Source organism: Arvicola amphibius, chromosome 12, assembly GCF_903992535.2.
Source record: "Arvicola amphibius chromosome 12, mArvAmp1.2, whole genome shotgun sequence".
In the NCBI taxonomy this organism is placed as follows: domain Eukaryota; kingdom Metazoa; phylum Chordata; class Mammalia; order Rodentia; family Cricetidae; genus Arvicola; species Arvicola amphibius.
This window is the reverse complement of record NC_052058.2, coordinates 93,617,613-93,643,830: the sequence shown is the minus strand read 5'-3', so window position 1 is coordinate 93,643,830 and position 26,218 is coordinate 93,617,613. Positions and strand designations below refer to the sequence as shown.

Below are 26,218 nucleotides of genomic sequence, written 5' to 3'. Positions count from 1 at the left end.
GGAAAGAAGCACCTGCGTGGCTGGAAAGGATTTCTTCTCTCTGCTATTCCTCCTTTCTTTCTGGGTAGTACTGGGATTCAAACCCCGGCCTTGTGAATGCCAGGCAAGCGGTCTGTCAACTGAGTCTTTCTAGATGCAGTGTTAATTTTAAGGATATTTACTGTAGAACAATTAACAGAGCCCAGTTTTTATTACGCTGGTTTTCTGTTTATAGGCTTTCCGTTTTGACAAGCATGCATCAGTACAGACAATGAGAACTGGACTTTGCTAAGGGGGCATACAATGTAGTGTGAGTGCTTTGTAAATGGCTTGCTAATCTCACGAAGTGAAAAAATATGATACACTTGGCAAACCTACTTTAATTATTCATACAAAAGGCATAAAACACCCTAAAAGTCCACACACTTTAGCTTTTCTTACAGCCCCCCAAAAACTGGACGAGATGGCGTCAGAGAGATGACTTAGCATATACTGCTCTTGCAGAAGACCCACGTTTAGTCCTCAGTACCTATAGGTCCTTTAGAACATTGTGAGACTAAGTCATTGGAAGCCATATGGAGTGAAGGTAAACCACTGAGAATTCCGTGTTGAAGTGCATCTGTCTCTCTGTGTGTAATGGTGTGTAATGGTGTGTGTGTGTGTGTGTGTGTGTGTAATGGTGTGTGTGCATATGTCTTTGCATCCATGTAGATCCAGAGCTCGACCTTAGATGTTGTTCCTCACTTTACTATACATCTTGGTTTTTCTTAGACAGAATCTCTTAGCTGTAGCTAGAATGTTGAAGCTGGGTGGGCAGTGAATTACAGAGATCCTCCTGCTTCCATCTCCCCATCACTGGGTTTACAAGGATGTACCCAACACCATCTGTTGCTTTGTTTCATATGGGTTCTTGGACTTGTTGATGTTTGCAAGTCAAACAGCTTACCAACTGAGCCACCTCCTCAGAACCATCACTGATATTTTTATTGATGACTATCTGGGCCAGAGAAATTGTACATGCAAACCAAGATGACACTATAAAGTCCCACCTCTAAGGGCTTTTCCTAAGCAAGTTCAGTAAGCCCTGATGCAGACTCTATCTGAATAAGGACCAGGAATGGCTGCTCACCTTCAATCACCATTCCTTTGGTCAAGTCAGGTTCCTTGGTATTTAAGTTCAAACTGGCCCGAAAACAATTTTTAAAAAAGTTGGCATGATAGCTTCCTAGTTTAGAGTTCTTTAGTCAAATTCCAAAGCAGACACAGTCCCAGACCATCCCAACGAGATCACTGGCAGGAAAGCCTGGGCCCTAAGACAGGCATGCTACCCCAGCATATTGGCACAGGAACTCAAGGCTAGAAACTTCAAAGGTCTGGAAACAACTGTGCAATATTTATTTCACATGATAAATAAATGCGTTTCATTCCTAACTCACTGTCTTCTAAAGAGCACACAAAGCTTCATGAAACTGTAACGCAATCCACTTTCCTCATTTTACATGGAAAACAGATGGTTATCCGGAGGGGCCAATGACTTGAACAGAATTATTGAGCAACTTAAGGTGAAACAGCAGCACTAGACTCAGAGCAAGCCCCAGACAGGACAGCGCTGCCTGCAAAGAGATCGCACCATTAATGGACAGCATAGGAATGCCCAGCAGGCAACAACACATTACTCTTTTGTATGTATGTCTCTATATATTTGTTTGTTTGTGTGTGTGAGAGAGAGAGAGAGATGGGGGCAGGGAGAGGGAGGGAGAAACAGACAGACAGACAGACAGACCAGACCAGACCAGACCAGACCAGACCAGAACAGACCAGACCAGACCAGACCAGACCAGACCAGACCAGACCAGACCAGACCAGAACAGAACAGAACAGGAGACAGAAAGCTAGCGAGAAAAGACCACATGACAACCTTGGGTGTTGTTCCTCAAGTACCATCCTCCCCAGTTTTTGAGACAGGGTCTCACTGGCCTGGAATCCCCCAAGAACTAGTCTCGCTGGCTAGCAAGCCAAAGGGACTACCTGTCTCTGTCTCTTTAGCATTAAGATTATAAGAACATATCATCACATTTGGATTTTTACATGGGTTCTGGGAGTGGACTCAAATCTTTAGGCTTGCTCTGTAAACACTTGACCCACTGAGCCATCTCCTCAGCCCAGTGATTAATAGTTTCATTGTTAGAACTTTAAGAAATAACACGTTACAGTGCCACTTTTCTTAGGTAAAGACAAAAATACAATGGAAGAACAGAATGTTCCAGACTTGTCAAATTAGTGGCCACCCTAGCTGAAATAGCTTTTCTCTCCAGTTCTCTATATAGTTGCCTTTACTGCCTCTGCTCAGCTGGAGTAAGATCACTTAAACACAAACTGCAGAGAGGAAAACACAACCTATGTTATGTTCACCAGGAATGTTTAAAAATACCGTTGAAGATATTTTCCTCCATCTGCTGCAACCTGAATGAAACGCATTCTCCAAGCAACATTTCCCAGCCAGTTTGGATTCCATGTACATCTATCCAGAGTGGAAAAGGAGAGGGCTCCATTTTCATAAAAAGTCTCGCCCAGAAAAAAAAATTGCAGAGGGTGTGGAAATAGCAACTCAAAATCAATAGAAAATCTCTCTCTAGGACATTGAGGAAAAAGGGCAGAAAAATATAAGAGCCAGCAAGTATGAAGAAGGGGTGCTGTGGAATACTGTCTTCCAGACATGACATGGCGATCACATACATCCACTCAAAGCAGCTGTGTTTGCCTGTGCAAGACCAACACAAGAACAAGCAAATCTAAATGTCAGTGTGGAATGGGGAAGAGTGCTCAAGGACCCCCGCTCCTATCTGAGGAGCTATTGGCAGTGATGACCGCTGAGGAAGAGAGCCACTTTTCTTTACAGAAATGGCCAATTTTAGGTTCCCCACACCCAAAGTGCACAGCCACAAACACACATGGGCAGCACTAACTGGACTCAGTGCAATATTTGTGACAAAAATATTTTAAGAAGAGATATAAGGAAACGAGCTAGTGAGTGCCTGGTAGTTGAAAGGGAGAAGTGGGTATGGATAAAATAAAATACACATTATAAATCTGTATAAAAAAGAAAATAAAACTACCCTCTATGTGCACCAGAAAGAACAAGGCATCTAGGAAAGCCATGCTAAGAGCCAAGTTGACAAATTGCCCTTCATTTCTTCACCCAGGGAATCCTGTTCAGAAAGTTCTTTCTGACGCCTACATTTTGTAGGACACTGTCTATGTTTTCTTCTAGCAGTTTTAGTGTTTGAAGTTTTCAATCAAGATCGTTGATGCTCTGGGAAGGGAACAAAAGAGCAGTCAGCTGATTGGCCAGAGGCCAATAGATGGTTCCTGTCCTCGTGTTTCATTACAAGAGATCTAGGGAAGCTGCTCTTCAAGTTTGTTTTTTTAAGATTGATTTTTTATTTATAAGTGTGTGTGTGTGTGTGTGTAAGCACATGTGTGAGGGTGACTGCCAAATAGAAGAGGGCATTTGATCCCCTAGAACTATAGTCATAGACAATTGTGAGTTTGCTAGCATAGTTCTTAGGAACTGAACTTGGACAGTCTGCAAGAGTAGCAAAGTACTGTCTAGCCCCCAAGATGCTCTTGTAATATATGTGCGACCCATACAAAGAGGAATAATTCAAGATATATTACATTATATATATTATTTTTGCACCCTCTTCTAAGTCAGGTCCCTATCACTTCCTAGTGGACAGAAAAAAAGACCCCGAGAATCATATAAATCCTTAAGGGATGATAACGGGAGCAGTAACCCTTGAATGAGGTAAATGGTAAAATCAACTCCTTGTGGCCTCATGAAATTCAACATGTAGTCAATTGCACTAATGCACAGCAGTCAACTGTGACAGGAAAACCTCCGATTCAGTAAGGAATGAAACAGCTTCAAGGAAGAAGATAAGGGATGGAGAAAAAGGTTAGAACAGGTACAAAAAAACCCTGGATGTAAGGGAGCGAGAGCTTGAAGTTGACACTCCCCTGATGGCTGGAGAATGGCACAGGATGGTTGCTCCCTCTGCTCAGATGCACAGCACTCACACACACACACACACACACACACACACACACACACACACACACACAACGGGAACACTCCGAGGCTACACGGGAAACACTCTGGTGCTTCAGGCATGCTATCGTTTACTGACAGGAAATGGTTTATAAAATATGCCTGCCAGATGCTGACTCTACTAAACCAATTTTAATTTAAAGTGACAAACAGCGAAGCACAGAGCTGCTAGGCAACAAACCCAGACATAACTATTAGCTCTGTGCAATCATTAATGTCATCTGATGATTCATGCCACACAGCATGCTAACCTATTAACAAATAGCAAGCCGGCATGCCCGGAGTTGGGGCAAAGCTCTTCTTCCATCCCAGCTCGGCCACAGTAAGACCTCTTCATCTGCATTTGCATTTTTCTTTGTTCTAGATGTGTACGTGATAGAACTGGTCCTTTGTGATAGACAAGTAGCTGTCAGGCTGAGGAGATGGCTCAGTGGGCAAAGCTCTCACTGGGCATGCTCCACATGAGTCGGGGCTCAAGTCGGGGTCTCCAGAAGCCACTTATGATGAATCCAATAGCACTTTGCTGCCATCCAAGCGTTCCTACTGTGAGGTGGGAGATGGCAACGGAAGACCCAGAAGCTCACTGGTGAGCTTGCCTGGGGTAGGCAGTGGTGAACAAGAGACCCTGTCTCAAACAAGACAGAAGGTGATTATGAGCATCCTACGTTGTCCTCTGACCTTCACACACGTACAGTGGCATGCATGTCTCTCTCGCAGACAGAAAGACAGACAGACACACCCACGCGCATGCACACACTGATTAAAAAAAGAACTAAGAACAGCAGCTTACAGGAACAATTCTTGAATTCACTGGATTGTTTCCTGAGAAACCAAGTCAAATGCATGTGTAGTTCATGTAAGGATTTGTGTGAGATCAGTGTCTGGTGGGGGGCGGGGGGGTTGCTGCTTTCTTCATGAATTGATCCCTCAAAGGCCCTTATTCAAAGGTAATATACCAGCCATTGGCCCATTGGGAACAATGGTCCTGCGAGTGACCCTCCAGGTGAGTCTAATGAGGCACAAACCCTTCACTAACTTGAGCTGAGATAATGAGCCTGGGCCTTGACCCACCATTATCTTTACCGAGAAAGAAAAGCTATGTCCTAAACTCTGTCTCCACCAGTAAGTGTGGCAAACTAGAGAAGCACACAGTGAACACACAGCTAAAGGAGTGAGAAGCTGAGAACGATTACAGAATTGTACATGGTTACAGCATGAACCTGTCATAAAATATGGTCAGTCATGTACACCGCCAGGCCATCACATCTGGAAAATGTCTTCGATTACGTAATGCCACGCTTAAGAGGAAATGTCTTTGATTGCGTACTGCCACTGCGTCTAAGAACCCACCTTTGGGAGAGCTCCCTCACCAATGGGAGAAGTTTCATCTGAATACACACCTTCTTTATTGGCCTACTTTGCACTTTATTAGGTAAAGGAGCGGATGTGAGCATGTGAGCTATATATGCCTTCTACCTTCTTTCATTGGGAACCTAGAGTACGGCTTCTCTGAAGGAGCCAGCCTTTCCTTCAGCAGCTGTCTTGTAAACCAACCTTCCGTTGTAAGGCACAGAAATCTCTGAGGAATTAGCACACTAATGATTTAAAAATTAACATCTGACCATGGAAAACGTACTGTAAGACCCCCAGTTATTTACACCTGTAAGAGAGAACTGTCAACTCAGGATGGGAAAAGACAACATTATGAATGTAAATGTTTTAAATTTGAGGGCTGGAAAGGAAGCTCTGCAACTAAGAGCAAGGAGTGCTCTTACAGAGGACCTGAAATCAGTGCCCTGCTACTGTCTATTACACTCATGTGCACACACCCACGCACAGCCACATACACATAATTAAGATAAGTATTTTTTTAAGTTTAAAAGTCCAACATAATAGTTTGGATTACCATGTAAACCATTATATGACCATTCCACTGCCAAACACGCCCAAAGGTGTGTTCTTCAACCCCGAGGTCTTTACAAAGACATGAACAGAGCAATATAAACAACCACTACTAGCAATACCTTTAAAACTAAAGTTTGAAGTGTGAAAGGCCATCAAAATAGTTCAATGATCCCAAATTATCATGTAATTATCTGTTATCTATGCCCCCCTCCCTGGCTGATTTCTATTAGTTCTTTGACTATAATTGTAGTTGACCTTTTAAAGGCCGTTTAAGCTCTACATAAGAAACCTGATTATAGTGGAAATATCCTCACAAAAGCAGGATGGGAAACCAACTGCTATTTATTGTACATATAATTATCTTCTCTTTCAGCCCAGGATAGAGTTCGGACTCTTGTGTAACTCAAATTTCTGTGGGATTGTCATTTGATTTACAACTGGTGACCTAGCATCACCTAATAGCAGATGAAAATAATTTACTGTGTCTTATGTGGCCCATCATGGAAATCAATAGCTTGAATATAGAGACGTCTCAATTAGGTAGTGCAAAGAGTGAGCCCCGCCCCCTTCTTTCCTGCATCATTAAATGGTAAGTATTCCACAGCAGTGCTTCATGTTGAACTGGAGAGCGTCTGTTATTACTGGCTGCTTCACATGCAGTGAGAGTTCACACAGAGGGGAGAAGAAGTAAGGTTAAGGGGGTATAAGTTATGGCATGAGAGGGGAGGGCCATGGAAATGTTAAAGTATTTATTGATGCTTTTCTATACCACCTGAGTAATTTTGTGAGTTTGACAGAGTATTGAATTATAGTGATGAATACAGATGAGCCATCAATCCTTGCTGCCATGTTCTTTGAAGCCCCCAAACCAAGGACATGAGCAGCCACGGTATGTGTTAGCTGGCACAGCGAGGAAAATGATCTCAAGGCTGAACAAACTGAGATCTCTCTCTCTCTCTCTCTCTCTCTCTCTCTCTCTCTCTCTCCTCTCTCTCTCTCTCTCTCTCTGCAAGACATATAAAAACTCAGGACGGGGGCTGGGGAGACTGCTCAGTAGGTAAAGCAATTGCTGTCAAAGTGTAAGAAGCTGAGTTCAAACCGCCCAGAACCCAAATAAAGGCAGACAACAGAGCCCAGGTGTCTGCATTCCTAGTGCCCCCATGGGGAAATGGGAGGCAGGAACAAGAGAATTCTAGGAATCCTGCAGGCCAGCCAGCATGGTGTACATGGGAGGGGAAAGCAATAAGAGATACTATCTCAGAAAAGGTGAGAAACAAGGCCTATCACCCAAAGGTGTCCTCTGACTCACACATGTGCCAAGACATGTGAGGGAAAGGCCACCACAGAGGGAAAGAGGGAGAGAAAAAAAGAGCAAGGGAGAGAAGGAGATAGCCAACCATTATAAAAAGCTTCATGATAGAAATATAGGACCCTACACTGCACCCATGACCATTATCATTTTAAGACAACTTCTCAAGCATGTCACAGCCTAGGGCGACCTCAGGATAGAAACATGGAATAAAATAGTCTTCCAGTTAAATTAAGGAAAGTGAATTGTCCCTTATGAAAGAACTGAACCTGGACTCAGAACTTCATTGAACAATGGTGTTTTCTCCTTCAGCACTGAACAGATTTTAACACAGGAAGTTGTGCCATCACTGGGCCCTATATTAACTGTTGAGAATTTAAAACTTCTGACTGTATTAAAATGAGGTCTAAGAAGGGCTTCCTCTTTGAAAACCTTCTTTTCAAATGGTAGTCATTCATATCTTTTTTAAAAATTTGATTTTTAATTATGTAAGTGTTTGTATGTGTGTTTGTGTGTGTGTGTGTCTGTGTGTGTGTTGGGTGTGTGTTGTGGTGGATGCTCATGTGAGTACAGGTGCCCAAGGGAGCCAAAGGAGGGCAGTGGGTCCCCTCAAGCTGGAGTTACAGGCAATTCTTAGCTCCTGCTTAATGTGGGTGCTAAAACCTGAATCCGGGTCCTCTGCAAAAACAGTACACATTTTTAAAACCTGCCCCAAGCAATCTCATCTTTTTGAAAGAAATAAACCCATTACTTTTTATTTTTGGTTACCTAGAAAAAAATAAGAATTTACCAACTAATTAGATTCACATGATGAAACAGTCCTGAGACGAGCATCAGAATCCTGTTGTCCTAGCTGGCTGTATACAGGCATACCCACAGACCAGTCCATAGCAAACCCAGTGAGCAACACTTTGGCAAGGCATCGGGGAAGAAAAGACAACCACCTTCAACAAACCTCAACTGTTAGGTCAAAATCCAGAGGGATGGTTTGGCCAGAATAGAAGGTCGGAATTGTTGGAGCGTTCTCTGAAGGCAGCGAAAGCTTGCATTCAGAAAGTCAGTCCAGGGTCTGACTGTGCAGAGGGGGAGAGACCTCAGGAGCAGCGTGCTCACTGAGGGACAGTACCTGGAGAACTGCTGCTGCAGCCCACGCATCTGGATCCTGTTGCGTTCCGACTCCAGGGTCACCTCCCGCAACCGCTCCTCGCTCTGTAGCCGTAAGTGTCGCTCCTCTTCCAACTCATGTATCAGCTTCTCATGCTACAAAACACACAAAAGGCATGGCCTTCAGGTGTCAGTGCCCAGACAAGACACAAAGAGAGCTGCTGGTTCTTAAGTGCTAATCTGAGCTTCGTAGTCACAGCTACTTGTCTCGCGACATAAAATGTACATGGACACACAGAGGCACACACACATACACACACACACACACACACACATGAAATGATGGTAACAGTTTTGTGAGGTAAATTTTGTTATTAACCTCTTGTTGTATACCAGGAAGCAAAAGATCAAAGCTCTAGACATATATTAAAAATTATAAAAACCCTGGTCTAGAGGAAAGGCTTGGTAGATAAAATGTTTGCCTTGCAAGTAAGCAGAGGACCTGAGTTCAGATCCCTGGCACCAACATAAAATCTGTCATAGCCGCAAACACTCATTATACCAGTGCTGGGGAGCAGAGATAAGTGGACCCGGGGAGCTTGTGGATTGGGCATTCTAGTTGTATAGGCAAAAATCTGTGTTCGGTGAGAGACTCTGGATCAAAACCTACAGTGAAGAAGTGATAGGAACATATGTGAGTACCATCTTCTGACACCGTATGGGTCCTCACGTGGGAAGCATAAACATGCACAGGCTCACAGAAACTAGAAGGTGACAGAATCTGAGTCCCGGATGAGTCTCTGTTAGTAAAATTATTTCCATTAAACTAAGTTGTCTTTTCTAACAAACTATGACCCTACACTCCCATCAAAGTCATTCAGATATAGAACATCACTGTCTGTTCAAAATGACTTTATCTCTCCAGTCTCGGGAATGTCATTTAAAGGACGTGTCGTTGTTTGCATAGAAAAGCCAAGAATCTCCAGTCAGTTAGACCACAGCCTCTGAGATTGTGGAATAGAACTCCACATCCAGTCACTGACTGAATATGGGCGGGGGGGGGGGGGGTCATGAAAGTTTGTAAAACGGTAAACATTTATGAATGCTCAGCAACCAAATTAATTCAAAATCAAATAAATAAAGAATCCGCAGGACTTGTGGCAGCCCGCGTCCATGCTGAGCTGCAGCTTCCCTGCGGTCCTGGTTCTGAAGCCACGGCATGCATACCCACTGTGCACTGCACACACTGTCCTGAATGCGGCACCAAGGGACACTGCCTGATCACCTCGGTTCAGACTGAAAGCTCCCTGATTTGCAAATGGCAGTGTTTCTTTGTACACGCACAGTCTGCTGCTGCTACAGAAGCATAATGCTTTAGTCACAGAGGACAGGGGTGTGTGCTGCCACCGTCTCTCAACATGTGCTGACCAGTACATTTCTGCCCCGGACTACGTCTGGATGCTTAACTCTTGCTATCGAGTGTCCTACAAGAAGGAATTTAGTGAATTATAGCTGGGAATTAGGACAGAATTTCTAGAAATTACTGAAATTAATGCAGACATACTTTGAAATTTTATGCTGTGTATTAATGTAAAGTACCACACTCAGTATTGATCAATACAAAGCCAAAATATCCATCAATCCTGAAAACATTCTGTGTACGACGGTATTAACTATTTAGCCTGGAGTTTTAATTCTTTACATCAAAATAAATAAGGAAGCCCATTTCATGAGTATGAATATTTCCTTTCATTTTCAGTAGATACTTAAATTATATATATACTATATATACTATATATATATATATATATATATATATATATATATATATAAACTATGATTTATAGTCATTATCTTTTTTGGTTTATATACCTGTATACCTGTGTTCATACAAAAATATCTCAGTCAAAAGGTGACCTGATTAAAAAAAAAATGTCGAAAATGGCCAAAGGTATCTCCATGTGAATATCAATCAACATCCAATGTGCCTAGAAATGTCCTACCAATCACAGGCCCTTTTCACTCTTCCTATCTGAAATCTAATTCAATAATCACTTTCTTCTCTTAGAAGTCCATAAGACAGGCTGGGGACATGGCTCAGTTATGAAAGGGCTTGATGTACAAGCATGAGCTGCTGAGTTTGACCACTCAGGGTCCATGAAAAAAAGAAGTTGGGCATAGTTGGGAGGCACAGACATGTAAAAGGAGGCTGTTTGTTGGTTTCCGACTGTCCAGACTCTGAAATAATCACACAGAAACTGTATTAATTAAATCACTGTTTGGTCCATTAGCTCTAGCTTCATATTAGCTAACTCTTACATATTAATTTCACCCATTTCTATTAATCTGTGCATCATCACAAGGTTGTGGCCTACCAGCAAAGTTTCAACATATCTGTCTCTGCAGGCAGCTCCATGGCTTCTCTCTGACTCTGCCTTCTTTGTCCAGCATTCAGCCTAGCTTTCTCTGCCTAAGTTCTACCTTGCTATAGGCCAAGCCAGTTTCTTTATTTATTAATGTTAATCACAGAATACAGGGGAAAAATCTCACATCACAGACAGGTAGATCCCTAAGGATCCCTAAGGATCCTAAGGATCAGTCAGCCCAGCTCACCCAGAGTATCCCAGGCCAGTGTCAGTGCACGACTCTGTCTCAAAAACCAAGGTGGACAGCAGCACCTAAGGAGCTATAGCCGAGGGATGGGTTTTTATCTCCACACATGCATGGAAGCACGTGTGTGCACATGCACGCACACACACACACACACAGAGAGAGAAAGAGAGAGTTCTATAAGTCAAATACATCAATGTAGAAATTAAACTAATGTTTTCACACAAAAAGCTAGTTTTAGTTTTAAAACTCTCTACAAATCTCTATCAAACCAATGTCAAATGGATCTAAATTAAGCTATAGTTACAGCATCTAATTGCAGTGCCATTTTTGCTTTTCACACAAATTGCGATGTATTTTTCCCCCTAAGCCCTCTGAATTCAATATCTCCATTAGTTATGAAAGATTCGGTCACTCTAGAAACTGAGATGCAGATAAAGAACTTCAGCATTGATTTTTTTTAAAGCACGCACTGTTGGCTGTAACAGAAGAATCAGAATCAGATTTTGTGATGCACAGATAGAAGCCGTACAGGATCTATCCACGGTGCTGATAACATCACCTGAGGGAGAACAGCTTTCTGTCTAACTAAAAAAAGACACAGAACATGACTTTTTAAAGGGAGCAGAGGGACAAAAGGGTGACTTAGATAACAGAAATGAGAACAGGGAGCAGAGCTGGGGTAGGCAGGGATTTCAAGGGCAAAGAGGACAGATAGACGAGTGGATGCATCTCGAAATGTTTGCTTTGCCGAGGGGGAGCCCTACAGGAAAAGCCACAGGTGAGTTGTATAACATGAATAACTTTCCTCAAGCAGAAGAAATCTCTGGGCTGGAAGATGACCCAGTGGATAAAGTACTTGTCCTGCAAGTGTGATGGTCAGAGCAAAGTGGCTAGTTATACTAGCCTGCTGAACAAGCTCTGGGTCAGTAAAGGGTTCCTTCCCAGGGAATACAGCGGCAAGCGGTGGAGGAAGACTCCAGACACAAAACTCTGGTCTCCACACTTAAGCACACATTTTTGCATACACAAAGTAATGACAACGGATAATTGCATTACACAAAGAGAAATGGTAATTTTCATTGTGTCCAGTCAATCATTCGTTTTAGTTATCAATTAGAATTCTGAATGAAGGGCAAAATGGTTTTAATTCATCATATAACATCATCACATCCATGGTCTTGATACCATCATATAACCAGAAAAGCAGAAAATAAAATTAGGTATGTAAAATTATGAATATTTTTAACATTACAAGCATATTAATTCATGCAATAAAGAAGACATGAGGTTAATTACCTAGTTTGTCACTTTGATTTTCCCATGACTTCCCTGTTCCACCTTGGTGGAAGGGTATCAGAAACTTGAAAGGACCTAGAATCTTACAGGAGACAAATTGGGCATGTCTATAAAGGAATTTCTAGATTAGGTTAATATAGGCGGGATAACCAATCCTGAATGTGGATGACTACATCCCATGGCTCTGGTCCTGAGCTGAATAGAAAGCAGAAAGTGAGCTGGGCAGCAACACTCAACTGTGTACATTCTGACTTACACGTGTAATGTGATCAGCTAACTCACACTTCTACATCATGACTGGCCACCATGATAGACTGTATACTTGAACTGTGAGCCAAGATAAACTTTTGCTTCCCCGAGTTGATTTTCTGCCAGATATTTTGATACAGATATAAGAGGGGAGGAAGACTCTGCACTTGGAAAACATACTTAGTCTGTACGGATCCACCTCTAAAGAGTTAAGCTTCCCTCCAGCTCCCACATTTTATATACCCCTAAAACCAGTAATAACAATAGCAGGAAAAATATAACTGCTAATGATACCAGGACTATCAAGAGAAGAAGCACAATCTCAACAAGATGATGTGCTTGGGCTGGCACACACTAGGGTTAGGTAAGTCAGAGCATGGCAATATCAGTGTACCATGGCAATGATCTAAAGAGACTGACCTCCTGATTTCAGGTCACTGGATGAGTGAGATGTATGATTTTTCTTGGCCAATGGAGATCAAGCAAAGTTAGATAGATTTTTAACAACATGTCACTGTGAAGGGGAATGACAAAGCAGACTCTAGAGGGATAATAGATCTATGTGAGTTTTAAAGAGAAAGAACAAATCCTATTGATACTGAGACAAAGAATTCGTTCTTGGTGTGAACTCTAGAAGCCAAACTATGAGAGAAAGCAATCACAGCTCCTGCCATTTCTGAGTATCATTCATACACAATGGTTTCATGCCATGGGAAGGGCTATTTTGTAGTAGAGGTTTCAGCTTCACTGTCTTTCTGACTTCAACAAGCTTCCAGAAACCACTTTCTTATAAGAAGTCTAATAACTGATGATGATGATGATGATGATGATGATGATGGGACCAACCGTGGTAGTCAAGACTTTGGCTAACAAACAAACTGGGTGGTAAACCTGCAGCCAGCTGCCTAATTCAGACACGCTGTATTCACAGACCAGTCTTTCCACTGAATTCACTTGGTCCAAAAGCTCATTTCTCAACACAGTAAGTGCTTCATTTCCTTGGCCAATGGGCTCTTTTATAAAGTCTGTGATACATTCTTCTACTTTAGTCACAGATATTTCTCTGTTGTCATGTTAATTGATCACAATTAATACTAGCTATTAATTATTCTATCCTCTTGAGAATTCTTGGAAATCGATTTTATTAAGTGCCCTCATACTTGATTGAATTCTTAAATTCCCACTTCTTCGCTTTGGAGTCTGTATGTTCTGTACATAAGAGGGCAGTGGGTCAGTCCCTCAGCAGTCTGGACTTGGAGAGGGATACTCTGGGACATCTTTCAGAACCAAGCAGCCTTGGATTTATGTTTGTGCATTCACCTCCACGGCTCTGCTCCTTCCCTATGTATACACACAAGGACCAATGAAGAACTGATGTATTCTGTAGCTGATCTGGCTCTGGACTAAACCTGAAAATGCTGTATTTCTCTTTGATCCATATTACACAGAATTCAGAGGTCTTTTCTCTTCTATCTTCCAATCTTGAACCTTGAGTATATTTCCCATGAAGGTTAACACCTGCCATATTTTCTCTATCTTAAGGTCTCTCTTACATCATGCCTACCTACAGTGTATCCTACCTTCTGATATACTTTTATTTTCTTAGCACTTTTTATTATATATAATTGCTTCACTGTGAGATTTTCACACACACACACACACACACACACACACACACACACGTTATTTTGATCAAATTCAGCTTCTGTTGTTCCCTCTCCACTATTCTCTTCTTTTTCTCAATGAGGTCCCTTTGTACTTTCATGTCCTTATTAAATTATTATTCACAACCAGTTGAACATCATGAGAGCTGCTTATAAGAGCATGAGGGAAGGGGTTATTTATAAGACTATAGGAAACTTACCAAAAGCTACACCACAGAAGAAAACACCTCCTTCCCTGATAGTTAACTGCCTGCATACAGGTCCTCAGAGAGGGGTCAAGCTTTGAGAGCCCTTGCCGATCCCTGACAGAATATTGATGGGCTCAATTTGTGTAGGGTTTGTGCTGGTAATCACAGCTGCTGTGAGCTAACATGTAAAACTATGTCCTGCCCAGAAGATGGCATCCACAACACTGAATCCCTTCCTCTCACTTTTACATCCTTTCTGCCTACCCTGACTTTAAAGTTTCCTGGGTCCTATATGCATGTCATCTCTCTCATACTCTCGATGTTTAGCTCTGCTTTTCAGAACTACGTATCATCCTATTGTTTGCTGCGTATTCCATATGCAGCTGTATTAAGGAGACTAAGCCTCGTGCTTGGTAAGAACCTGCCCATCATAGTAGCACATTCCTGAGTGGTCCAGAACCCTGCAGAAAGTACTAGCTAAGTGCAGTTGCATCCTCTTGCCACTGATTCCCACTGCCTTCCTTCAGTTGACAGTCAGCAACCACTTTGAGTCTGAATCCTGACACCGAGGATGATACACATGTTCTTTGTTTTAAAGGATTCATACTGTTGACTCTGTTGTTTTTGTGCTCCGTCCACAGATTTCTCCCCCTAGCCCGCAGAATAAAAACCTAACTTGATATTCGTCTCATCTGATCAGTCACTTTCACTTATTAATTATTAAATCATAAATTCCATTTCTTCCAGGACTCTCCTTCCAGAGCATTTGCAATGGCATTTATTAAGATTGCACATTTTCTGTTCACTCTGCTCGGCCCCCTTGGTTTTGTAGATCAGTGAGAGAGGAAAAAGCCTATTTAGACTACGAATCTTTATATTCCTGTCTTTCCTCGGTGAATGGGTGTAATTATGTGTATGGGAAATTAGAGTGTTTGCTATGATAATTATTCACTCTTCTAAAATAAGAGAATAATTATAATGTCAACATCTGACTGTACCAGTTACTGCTGAAGCGTTTAAGACTGCCACAAAGTGGCTTGCAGGATCCTGGCAATTAATATTAATTTCCCACAAATGCTTTTTATTCATCTGGAGAACATTCCAGATGGCCTTCACATTTCCCATTGCCTTGCAGAGATTCTTCTTTACATAGAGCTGTTTCTTCGAACAAAGCCTTGAGAACAACTGGCCTGGGGTTTAGAGGACCAGCTTCTAGCACTGTAGAGTGGACAGATTCTAGGAGAAATTTTACAATTTTAAAAACATGATTTCCAGTGCCAGGTTATATAAGACCCTGAGCAATAGAGGAAAGGGTGCCTGAACTGGCCTTGCCTTGTAGTCAGACTGATGAATATCTTAAATGTCACCAAAGAACCTCCATCCAGCAACTGATGGAAACATGGGCAGACACCTGTATCAGAGCACTGGACTGAGCTCCCAAAGTCCAGTTGAAGAGTGGGAGGAATGAGAATATGAACAAATAGGTCAAGACCATGATGGGGACACCCACTGAAACAGTATACCTGAGCCAATGGGAGCTCACCAACTCCAGCAGGATAGGGAAGGAACCATTATAGGTCCAAACTAGTCCCTCTGAATGTGGGTGACAGTTGTATGGCTGAGGCAGACTGAGGGACCACTGGTAGTGGCACCAAGATTTATCCTTACTGCTTATACTGGCTTTTGGGGAACCTATTCTCTGTGGATGGATACCTTGCTCAGCCTAGATATAGTAGGGAGGGCCTTGGACCTTCCCCAAAGCAGTGTGCCTTGCTCTCTCTGAGGAGTGGATGAGGGGTGAGGTAGGAGGGTAGATGGAGGGAATGGGAGGAGGGGAGGGAGAGGGACCTGGGATTGGTATATAAATTTAAAACAAAAGATAGTTTGTTTTTAAAACAATAAAAGAAATTTAAAAACTAAAAACAACAACAAAAAAAATGATTTCCCGCAATTTGCCTCATGGTTGTTAGGAAATGCAAACTTTTACATTTTATTGTGAAAAGGTCAGTTAGAACAGTTAAATAATCGTCATGGAATCATGAGCAAGCTACGGTTCAACGCTTTGGTGTTCTGTTTCAAGGAATTGTCTGCCTACCGAAAACTTAGTCTGTGCTAATCTGGAGGTAAGCTTTATGGAAATATCATTTTTACTTAAAAAAATAATCATGAAACACAAAGATGTGAGCTGAGTAAATCAATGCAGTTTCTCAATTAAAAAGGAAAATGTATTCTCTTACAAAAACATCTAAGAAACCATTTATGCAAGTGTATATACATATGTATGCATATGTCTATGGAAGTCAGAGGTCAAACCAAGGCATCTTCCATAACCACTCTTTACCTTATATTTGAAACTTGGTCTCTCAGGAGCCTGCAAATACCAAATTAGGCAAGGCTAGCTGTCCAGAAAACCTTGGGAATCTTCCTGATCTTCCTATCTTTACCTCCCTGGTGCTAAAATTTGGGACCAGTTTTTTTTGTTGTTGTTGCTGTTGTTTTGCTTTTTTTGTATGTGTGTGTATGTATGTATGTATGTATGTATGTATGTATGTATCTGTGCCTCTGTGTTTTCTGAGATTGCACTGAGGTCCTTATGCTTATAAGGTAGCCTTTTTATTTCTCTGTTCCCTGACTGGCTATATTTGGCGCTTGACCAATCATTTAAATGAAGGATAATGTCATACTGTAGGGCTAGTCCCCAGTGACAGCAGCTGGGAACAAATGAAGACATGATAAATACCATTCATAAAAACATGCCAGCAGGGACTGGAGTCAACACCATAGAACATCTGCCAAGTGTGTAGCCAGACACGGACACTCACTGGGAACTGCACATGGTCTATCCACAGGTCTACTGTGAATACTTTAAACAAGTGTTGAGAACCACGCTGGGTGGGGCCTGCTTTGTAATTCCTAGCTTTTCCCTGGTTCCCACTCCTGGCTGAATGCTTAGCTCTCTCTCGTTCACTAGTGGTTTCTTCTGGAACATTCTGTCAGACCTGACTGAACCCAGCAGGAGTTATCTTGCCACAGGAAACATCAGTACCTTCCCCTTGCTATAGAACTTACAATCAAAGGGAAACAGAAATCTTGGAAAGTGCGTTAGGCTGTTAAGAACAAAGAGGCTCTATAGGACACTTATTTTTCTAGGGTGACCATGTACCGCCCAGGTCTCTCTAGCTAAGCACAAAGGTCAATCCACTCCTAAAGTCATTCTCTGCAGACTGCTGGAAGAGGAGGGCTTACCAAGGACTAGGGGCCTCCTGCATCCAGGCTGGAGAGATCGATATGTTCCCCTTGTTCCTGCATTTAGAAATGACTATGTGTATATGCATAAACATAAATATGAGCTCAGAACTAACTCTGTGCCTGAATATGGCACAGTAAAAATGATTATCAAAGTTTTCAATATTACTATAGTAAGATCCTGAAAAATCTCTGTAGAAATTTTTGCCCTTTTCAGGATATCATAATGCTAAAAATCTAGGTTTTTTTTTTCCCCAGGCTTTGCATGTTATAAAATAGGACTCCTTCCCTTTCACAAGTACAGAGAATTCATAATGTTCAACAAACATGTTTTATAGAATGTAAGATCCCCAGGAATTATTACTAAAGGATCAGGCTGAACATGCACGATGCTGAAGGTTCCAATTTGTAATTGCTAACTGTCACTAGGGAACAGGTGTGCCATTTATACCACAGTGGCTTCACCTCTAAGGTCAGGAAGAATTTTAAAGGACCCACTAATGACAGAGTTCACTGTACTGAACATAAGTTACAAGCAGTTGTTAATAAATAGACATACCACAGAGATTATGCTTTATTTTTATTTTTAATTTAAAAGTTATTTATCTATGCAACAAGACTGTGGTTAAAAACATTGAACCAACACTATACCTGGTAGCAATAGCTATACAACAGTGTAAGAGATAAGGAAGCAGACAGATATTAAAAGTATACCTCAGAGCTAGGGAGTAGCTGAGTGGGGAGACTGCTGCCCTAGTATACCAAAAGCCCTAGGTTTGAGTCCCGTCACCATCCATGACGGGCTTGCAGAGGCATATATGCCGAGAATCCCAGACATTCCCAAGGTAGACGCTGGAGGACGGGGGTTTTAAGTTTATGATCGGCCTAAGTCAGGTGGAAGCCAATCTGTCCTATAGGAGCCCCTCTCTCAGAACAACAAAAGGAGAGTTACATTTAAGGACACCCTGTGGGAAGTACCTGATATACAGACTCATAACCAGTTCAAGTGCTGAGAATAATCGCCTGCTGTGTGCTTGGCCTTAAATGGAGCAGCTACATCACCTCCTTAAAAGCTCAGGAAACCTCATGGAAGAGGTGGCAAAAAGAACTTAAGAGCCAGATGATGGGGAGATGAGGGGCAAAAGACATGCTCTGGGCAAGACATAGCCACTGTGCCCATGCACTGATTGTAGCCGTGTTTCTCGGTACAGGACTGAGCCTATCAACATTTCGCCATGGATGGAGGAGGACCCATGAGGTCCAGCCCTCCCTGAGGGGCTACTGACAATTAAATGGCTGCTGGGCGATGTGGGAAGGACCTTCTCTCCAGTAGTGGAGCCACTTACCGTAAGCTACCCGAGCTCCACCCAGCTTGCAAGCAACAGTAATTAAACTCTGTGGGGATGTGTATGGGAGAAGGGGTTCATCAGGACAAGTGAAGGGAGGATAGAGGGTGATGGGCATGAAAAGGATCAAAGGGACTTATAAGTTTGGAGGAAACAGCCAAAGAACAATCAAGGATTAAAATAACAAAATCATGCCTTCTTTACTCATGGAGGAATTAGGAAAAGAATTATAGGACATGCTAAATGAATAAGAGAAAGCTATTCCTCCTAAGACCTTGTTAGAGACTGTAAAATGTAAAAAAAAAAAAGGTTTAAGTGTCTGTGTGTACAAGAGAGACAAAGATACACACACACACACACACACATATATGGAGAGAGAGAGAGAGAGAGAGAGAGAGAGAGAGAGAGAGAGATATCAAAATATCACAATGTGGTCCTACCAGATGACTTAGTGGGTAAAGGCAGTGGCCTGATAGCCTATCTCAAACAGTAGAAATAGAACCTATTCCTACAAGTCACCCTCTGGCTACCACGCGTGTACTGTGGCACAAGCACCCACATACATATATAATTAAGAGATGCAGTCATTTCAAAAAGAATCTTACAATTCAATTTAAGTGTAAGATCAGCCCTGGTGCAGGAGTTGGCATATTTTCAATAAGGTACCAGATGCTATGCTGACTACTCAAGACTTTCCAGGTTGCTGTCTCTGTTCAGCTCCTCAGATAAACCCTTCATCATGAAGCTGGACACAGAGAGTCAGTGAACAAATGTGTATGTGGACATCCCAATCAAGCGGCAGCAACGCCTGCGCTCAGGAAGCTGAGGCAGGAGATGGAGCGACACTGTCTCAGAGAAGAAACACAAACAGGCAGGAAGGCAGAATGTGGTATCGCTTGTGGAGCCCCAGTCGAGATCTACCATTGATGGGGAGTCAACCCGAAGTGTTCTTCTAGGAAGTGATGCACAATTTCTATTGTTTTTCCTATATTCATTTTTTTTTTTTACATTCTAACTTTGGTGCTGGGTAACTACCTTCTGGTTATTGAGAAACAAGACCAACTTGATGCCCCTTTGCCCACATTGAGTGAAATTTGATAGCAGCCATCGATAATGAAAATCTCAGTTTGTGCTCCGGAGAAGGGATAAAGACTTTGGGAGCTCTGAAAACATCTAATACCTGTGCTTGACAGTGTGCTTGGAACAGATCTGTTATCTATCCCCATGATTACATCGCCGCGCAGAGGCACCAGGTTCATGTAATACAGAATTACATCTTAGCCGTTAGCTATTAGCCAGAATCTCTTCCCCATTCTCAGAAAGGCATGGACACGTCCCCTGGCTGCAGGGAGAAGAGCCTCCACGGTCACTCACCTCCACAGTGACTTAGTACTTGAACTCAGCAACTACAAAGAGCCAACTCCATGTCTCGCTAATTTGACCATTAGATAGCTTTGAATATTGATCATAAAAAATGGATAAATGATTGCTTCGTTCTTGTCATGGTTTGAGTATTGACTTTAAATTATTTGTCTGGATATTGACTGTTCCTTGAGCATCCAGAAGCTACTATAGACCTTTAAAAGGTGGCATCTAGTGACATTGCTTAGAGGTCACTGAAGGCATTTTTCCAGTGAGTTGGGGGACCTCCATCAGCACCGTCTCTCTACTTCCTGGGTGCAGATGTGGGTGCTCCCTTGTAAACTGAGCTCTGGCCATAATGCCCCCCTTCAACACAGGTCTAAATATATGAAGTCGACATGATCTTGGATTTGAACATACAGATTTTTAAATATCTCATTTACTTTATAAGTGGTGCATATCAAGTACATCACTGTAGTTATGAAATGTAACTAATACAGTCAGACAAATGCATATTTTCTTTACCTTGGAGTCTCTAATAATAGTCTGCAAAATTTCATGCTGACAGATGTCAGCTCTTTCAATGCTTTTCCATATAATTTTTTCCAAAGCTGACAAAAATTTTAAGTGTAGACACTCATTATAAGCAAGCAGGGCTGAGAAGATGGCACAGTCAGAAACGTGACTGCCTGCAAATGTGTGAACCTGAATTCAGATCCCCAGGAGCCACATCAAACATGCCCAGCCAAGGGGCTGGAGAAAGCGCTCAGTAGATAAAATCACTTGGCATCCAAGCCCTGAGATGTCTGGAATGGAATGTCTATAATCATAGTGTTCCTACAGTGTGACAGGATGTGGACATGGGAGAATCAGCCAGAAGCTCGTGAGCCTAGAGCACACTGAAGAGTGTCAGAGATGAGTGAACCCCTGCCTCATCAAGGCAGAAGGCAAGAACTGACTCCCAGAAGTCACCCTCTGCCTACAAACTGCACATGGCACATTTGCCCCATACTCACATACCTATGTGTGCATGTGTGCTCAGGTAATAATAGTGAAATTTTAAGTGCCAGGGGAGGGTGGTTGAGTGCTTACAGCACTGTGTACTATGTACGATGTGCTAAGTGAAGTCAAATCTTCCCTGCACAGTCATTCATCCTAGCTTCTTCCTCACATCTAAGGTGGCTTAGGAGAGAAGAGGGTGTGAGCAGTCTCGAATGTGTGCAGCTCCTGGGTCCTGCCATTACCAGTAATTCCCCAGATCTTGTGTTCGGCTCAGATTTTTAAAAGACTTCAAACTTCAGATGTCCTTTTGTCTGCTCTCCATTGATTGCTGTTAAAACTAAATGTTTTTCACCCAGCAATCAATACTTTCTTACAAAAATACACCCAGTCATTGACAAACAACTCCGTGGCTGATTGCAGCCTTCCTTAGAGTGGACAGCATGAGAAACTACTCTCTGCAAGGATTAGAAAAGATCACACCGGTTCTGATGCTTATTACAATATTTACATGGTCCTTACCGCTGGACCACTCCACTGGAGCAAGACTTGATTAAACCAGACAGCTACGGAATCACAAGCTCTCAGAGAATAACAATTAGCATGTCTTGTCCCTTCATTATGTTTCAAAGCATGGCGACCATCCGGCTCGTGCTCACGCACCCATTCGTGCACATTCTCCTGTGAGGAAGTCATTAAGAGCATCCGCTACAGAGAATGAAGAAGAGATGCTGGTACAAAATACAAACAATAATGACTTTGCTTCGTCAAATCATTGTTCCAGACCAGGTTCTCAAACAGCAAGCATCTGCTTTCAAAATTAACTTGCTGGACTCTGAGGTCCCCTCCAAAGATTATGTATTGATCTGGGACTCTCAGACATTCTGAAAGATAAATTCTCTGGCCTTTTCAAACACCTGCCTTAGGCAATCCGGATGCTCTTAATCCAACGGGAAGCAGGGCTCCATGCAGGTATGCAGTGTCCACACATGTAAGAATGGGATATGCATGTACCTTGTATCTTTCTTGCCTTCCCATGCCACTTTACCCAAACTCCTGGTTCCTAAAGTGCACAGTTCTGCTCTCCATGGGTAGACGTCAGTGGTTATGGCTAAATTAAACTGGTAATGAAACCAAACTCTTCCAGACACAACAAACCAAAACAGGACACCTTTCCATGCATGGACCTTAAGTTAGTTCTAGGATGCCCTCACCTTCAAGTTTATTAGCAGGAAAGGGCTCTGGGAATGATAACTTTGAACCATTTGAACCTGTGTGGTTTAACTAGTGACCAGAGCAAGAACGGTATTTGCAGTTTTTATTAGTAGCAGTTGCTATTCCAGCCCTTCAGTGAAGATGGTTGCATTACAGTGAGGCAACTCAATGATCCAGCCCCAAAGTTTCTCTAACGATGCTTTCTTGTTCCAAGACAGCTTTTATGACAATGCTCAAAATTGCCACCAAGTGGATGACCGAGCACTGGTCAACCACAGCGACCAGCATGCTCTAAATGTTTATGCTCATGTTTCAGGTACTAAAGGGGAAAACACTCAGACTGTGAGCAAGGAGGCTGAAAGCCTGTGGTGGGCACCGTGATCTAAACATCTACATGCAATCCTATTCATCTCTTCATTATGTATAAGGGAAAAAAGAGCTCACAGGTGCTATCAGGACCACCAAGAGCAACATGCAGGATGGATGCCAATGGGTATCTAATTATCTGAGAAAACAATTCTGGAACACATAAAATTGGAATTACTTTTGAATCTACTGATGCAATTTAAAAGGCCAATAAATTACAGGACACCAGCACCCTCTTTACAATCTCTTATGGAGAAGTGGCTTTAGATATAATGGTGGCCATACAGAAATCAACGTCACAATGATACACCCCAGGGTTTTGCCCACATAGGAAGGGGCAATGCTTTCATTCCAAGCCAGGGACAGCCTGACCTTTCTCACACTGTACATCTTAGTTAGTATGTGGGAAAGCCCAAAGAAAGAAAAATCTACAATCATGTCTGTTGATCCGATTTATTTAATGAAATATCTGACTTATTCAAATGAGCACTTCCAAGCCCCACTTAGGCTAATCTTCCATGGCTGACATTATTTATTTTGCACCGCGGAGCCAGTCTTCACTCTTGGAAGCCAGGGCACCAGAGGGAGGGACAGTAAGTTTTAATGGGTGCAGTTAGATCTTGAAATTTTTTATCTGAAAACCATAAAGCTTTTAAAAATGAATTTGCGGGTGTAATTGAGCCTCTAATAGCTGCTACTGATAGTAATTAAGGAAATCTCATTTCCCTAAATTAAACATAATGAAATGTTTTTCAAGATCAAATAAAAGCAGAAAATGCTATCGGGGTGATAGGATTTGCCTCTGCAAGTGGTGTTCTGGAGTTTGCAGTTACTCAGTTACTAGCAGAGCCCATGGCGGAGAGGGTTATGGGCAATGTGGAGACCACTTCTGCAGCATCGTATCTGCTTTTATTGGTGGGTAATGCACACAAAAGCCAATATAGTGCCTGCTTCACACTGTGTGCTTATGAAAACGTCACAGGCATCCTGTGCAACTCTTCCATTAGCGCCTTCAAAGAGTTTGTTGTTTAATTAAATGTTGTCAGCATCTCCTCAGCCCAACCTATGCATTCACCAGGCTCAATGCTTAATTTCTGCATCAGTTCCGCTTTTCTTCGAGTGAAAACAGCATTTGAGAGCCACGACTGCATTAACCTGGCCTCTCTTAACACAGAGGGGGTACGTCAAAGCCTGACTCTGTGATCAGACAGAGTTAAAACAAAAAAAAAAAATACCATAGACTGGATGATTTTACTAAATGGAAATTTATCTTCACAGGATTGAAGTCTGGGAAGTTCAAGATGGGGGGGGTGCCAATTTCGGTCCAGGGGACATTCTTTCTGTTTGTACAGAGAATACTTGGGTTATCCCCACATTATAGGGCAAGAAGTAAGCACTCTAATATGCCCCTTTTGATAAAGACACGGTGACAGAGGGTTAGCTAGCTTGCTCAGCAGATAAAGGTGCTGGCCATTAAGCCTGAGAACCAGAGTTTGAACCTCAAACTCACCTGGTGGAAAGAAAGAACTGATCTCAATAGGTTGTCCTCTGATCTCCTCACACAGACATTACACACAGATAGATATAGATAGATAGTAGACAGATAGACAGACAGATAAAAGTTAAGGTTTTTCTCCACTACCAGCACCATCAGCACCACCATCATTATTTAAACAGACACTGTGAAGGCTAACCTTGACTGCCAACTTGACAGCATCTGGAATCAACTAAGGGACACCCTTTAGTGTGAGCCTGCGACAACAGTTCCAGGTGACAATAGTTCCAGGAGGGACTGACTGAGGTGAGGGGGAAGACCCTCCTCTATGATGGACTTCACCTTCTGGGAACAAGTAAGATGTAAAGAGAGCTGAGGAAAAGTCGGTGCTGCCTGCCTTTACTTCCTGCTGGCGTGTGTGGCCAACACGGGTACTGCTGTGGCCACCCTGAGCTGACCTCCATCTTCCTCTGGAGAAGGAAGAGCAGCAGCTCTCCCGGACTCCCCAGGCCCTCAGCTTGGTGACAGCCAGGATGAGACACAGACCTTTGTGGACCGAGCAGGTCCTGAGCTTGCGGCCTTTCCTGCTCCCACATTTTCATAAGTAGCCTTACACATTAAACCTGTTTGGTTCATCCCATCTTCAAAGGCCCTCTGTTTGCTGCTAGAATTATCTGCAACACTCTCCTTAAATTCCAGAAGCCACCATCCTGGGCATTTCCCCCAGGCTGCCCTTTTCTGCAGCGATCTGATTTGTGATTTTCCATGCCTTCTTGACTTGGTTGAAACTTTTGTGTCCTGTAGGATTCTGGAAGCATCTTGATAGAAAGCTTGTGTTTAAAAATTACTTTTTATTATTTTTTGGTAATTCTATACATGTATACAACATATGTAAAACATATAGACCCACCATTTCCCCCCTCCAACTCCTCTAGTGCTCCACACCCCCCAACCTATCTCCATCATTGCCATCTCCTGCTATCCCTCCTCCTCCCATCAAACCGTGGAGTCCAATCAATGCTACCAATATATGCGTGGTCGTAGGGCAATCCATTAGAGCACGGGCAAACAGGCCAGGGCCACATTCCTAAAGAAAACTGACTCTCCTCAGAGATGATCGACAGTCCACAGTTCCTCAGCTAGGGGTGGGGTGGCATGAGTTCCTCCCCATCCATGCTGGGAACTGAGCAGTCTGATCTTATGAGGATACTGTACCAGTAATCACGGCTGACTGAGTTCGTAAGCACAAAAGCTATGCCAGGTCTGGGAGATCCGAACACAGCAGGTAGCAGGCAGCTTCTACATGGCTCAAAAACTGTGTTTAGGAAATGAAGACAGTAAAATTTCTATGGGAATGTAGAGATGGGTATAGTTTCATACACACTGTTTCTAGGCTCAGAGTGGCAGGAAGTTCCAGAATCCTTGCTGTAAGCCAAGCAGAGGTTTGCCCCTGAATTGATGGCTGTTGGCTCTTCCTACACAATTCCGGTGATCTATCTTGCACTTCCTCTTAGGTTTCAATTTGTGTTTCCAGTGTCTATTATTTGCGACCTGGATAATTGCATTACCCTTCTAGCCTATTCCCTTCTCTCTAGCTTTAATCGCCTATAATCTGTCCTAGGTCTCAGATTTCTCATCCAAAATCCCAGGCGTTCAATAGCTTCCCATTACCTAAGGAACACACACATCACACACACACGCACACACACACCCAAACAGACAAACAAACAAACAGCAATGGTAACAAAGAAACCTGCTCAGCTTTTGTTAT

The 26,218-nt window shown here is 42.7% G+C and overlaps 1 protein-coding gene across 1 annotated transcript in view; it reads right to left on the bottom strand.

The window, feature by feature from the left end:
• Positions 1-26,218, bottom strand: part of Nckap5 (NCK associated protein 5) — a 799,776-nt gene that overhangs the window by 479,540 nt on the left and 294,018 nt on the right. The window contains exon 4 of the mRNA XM_038349244.1: positions 8,431-8,564. Coding sequence (XP_038205172.1) covers positions 8,431-8,564 — 134 coding nt within the window. The remainder of the gene's footprint in view (positions 1-8,430; positions 8,565-26,218) is intronic.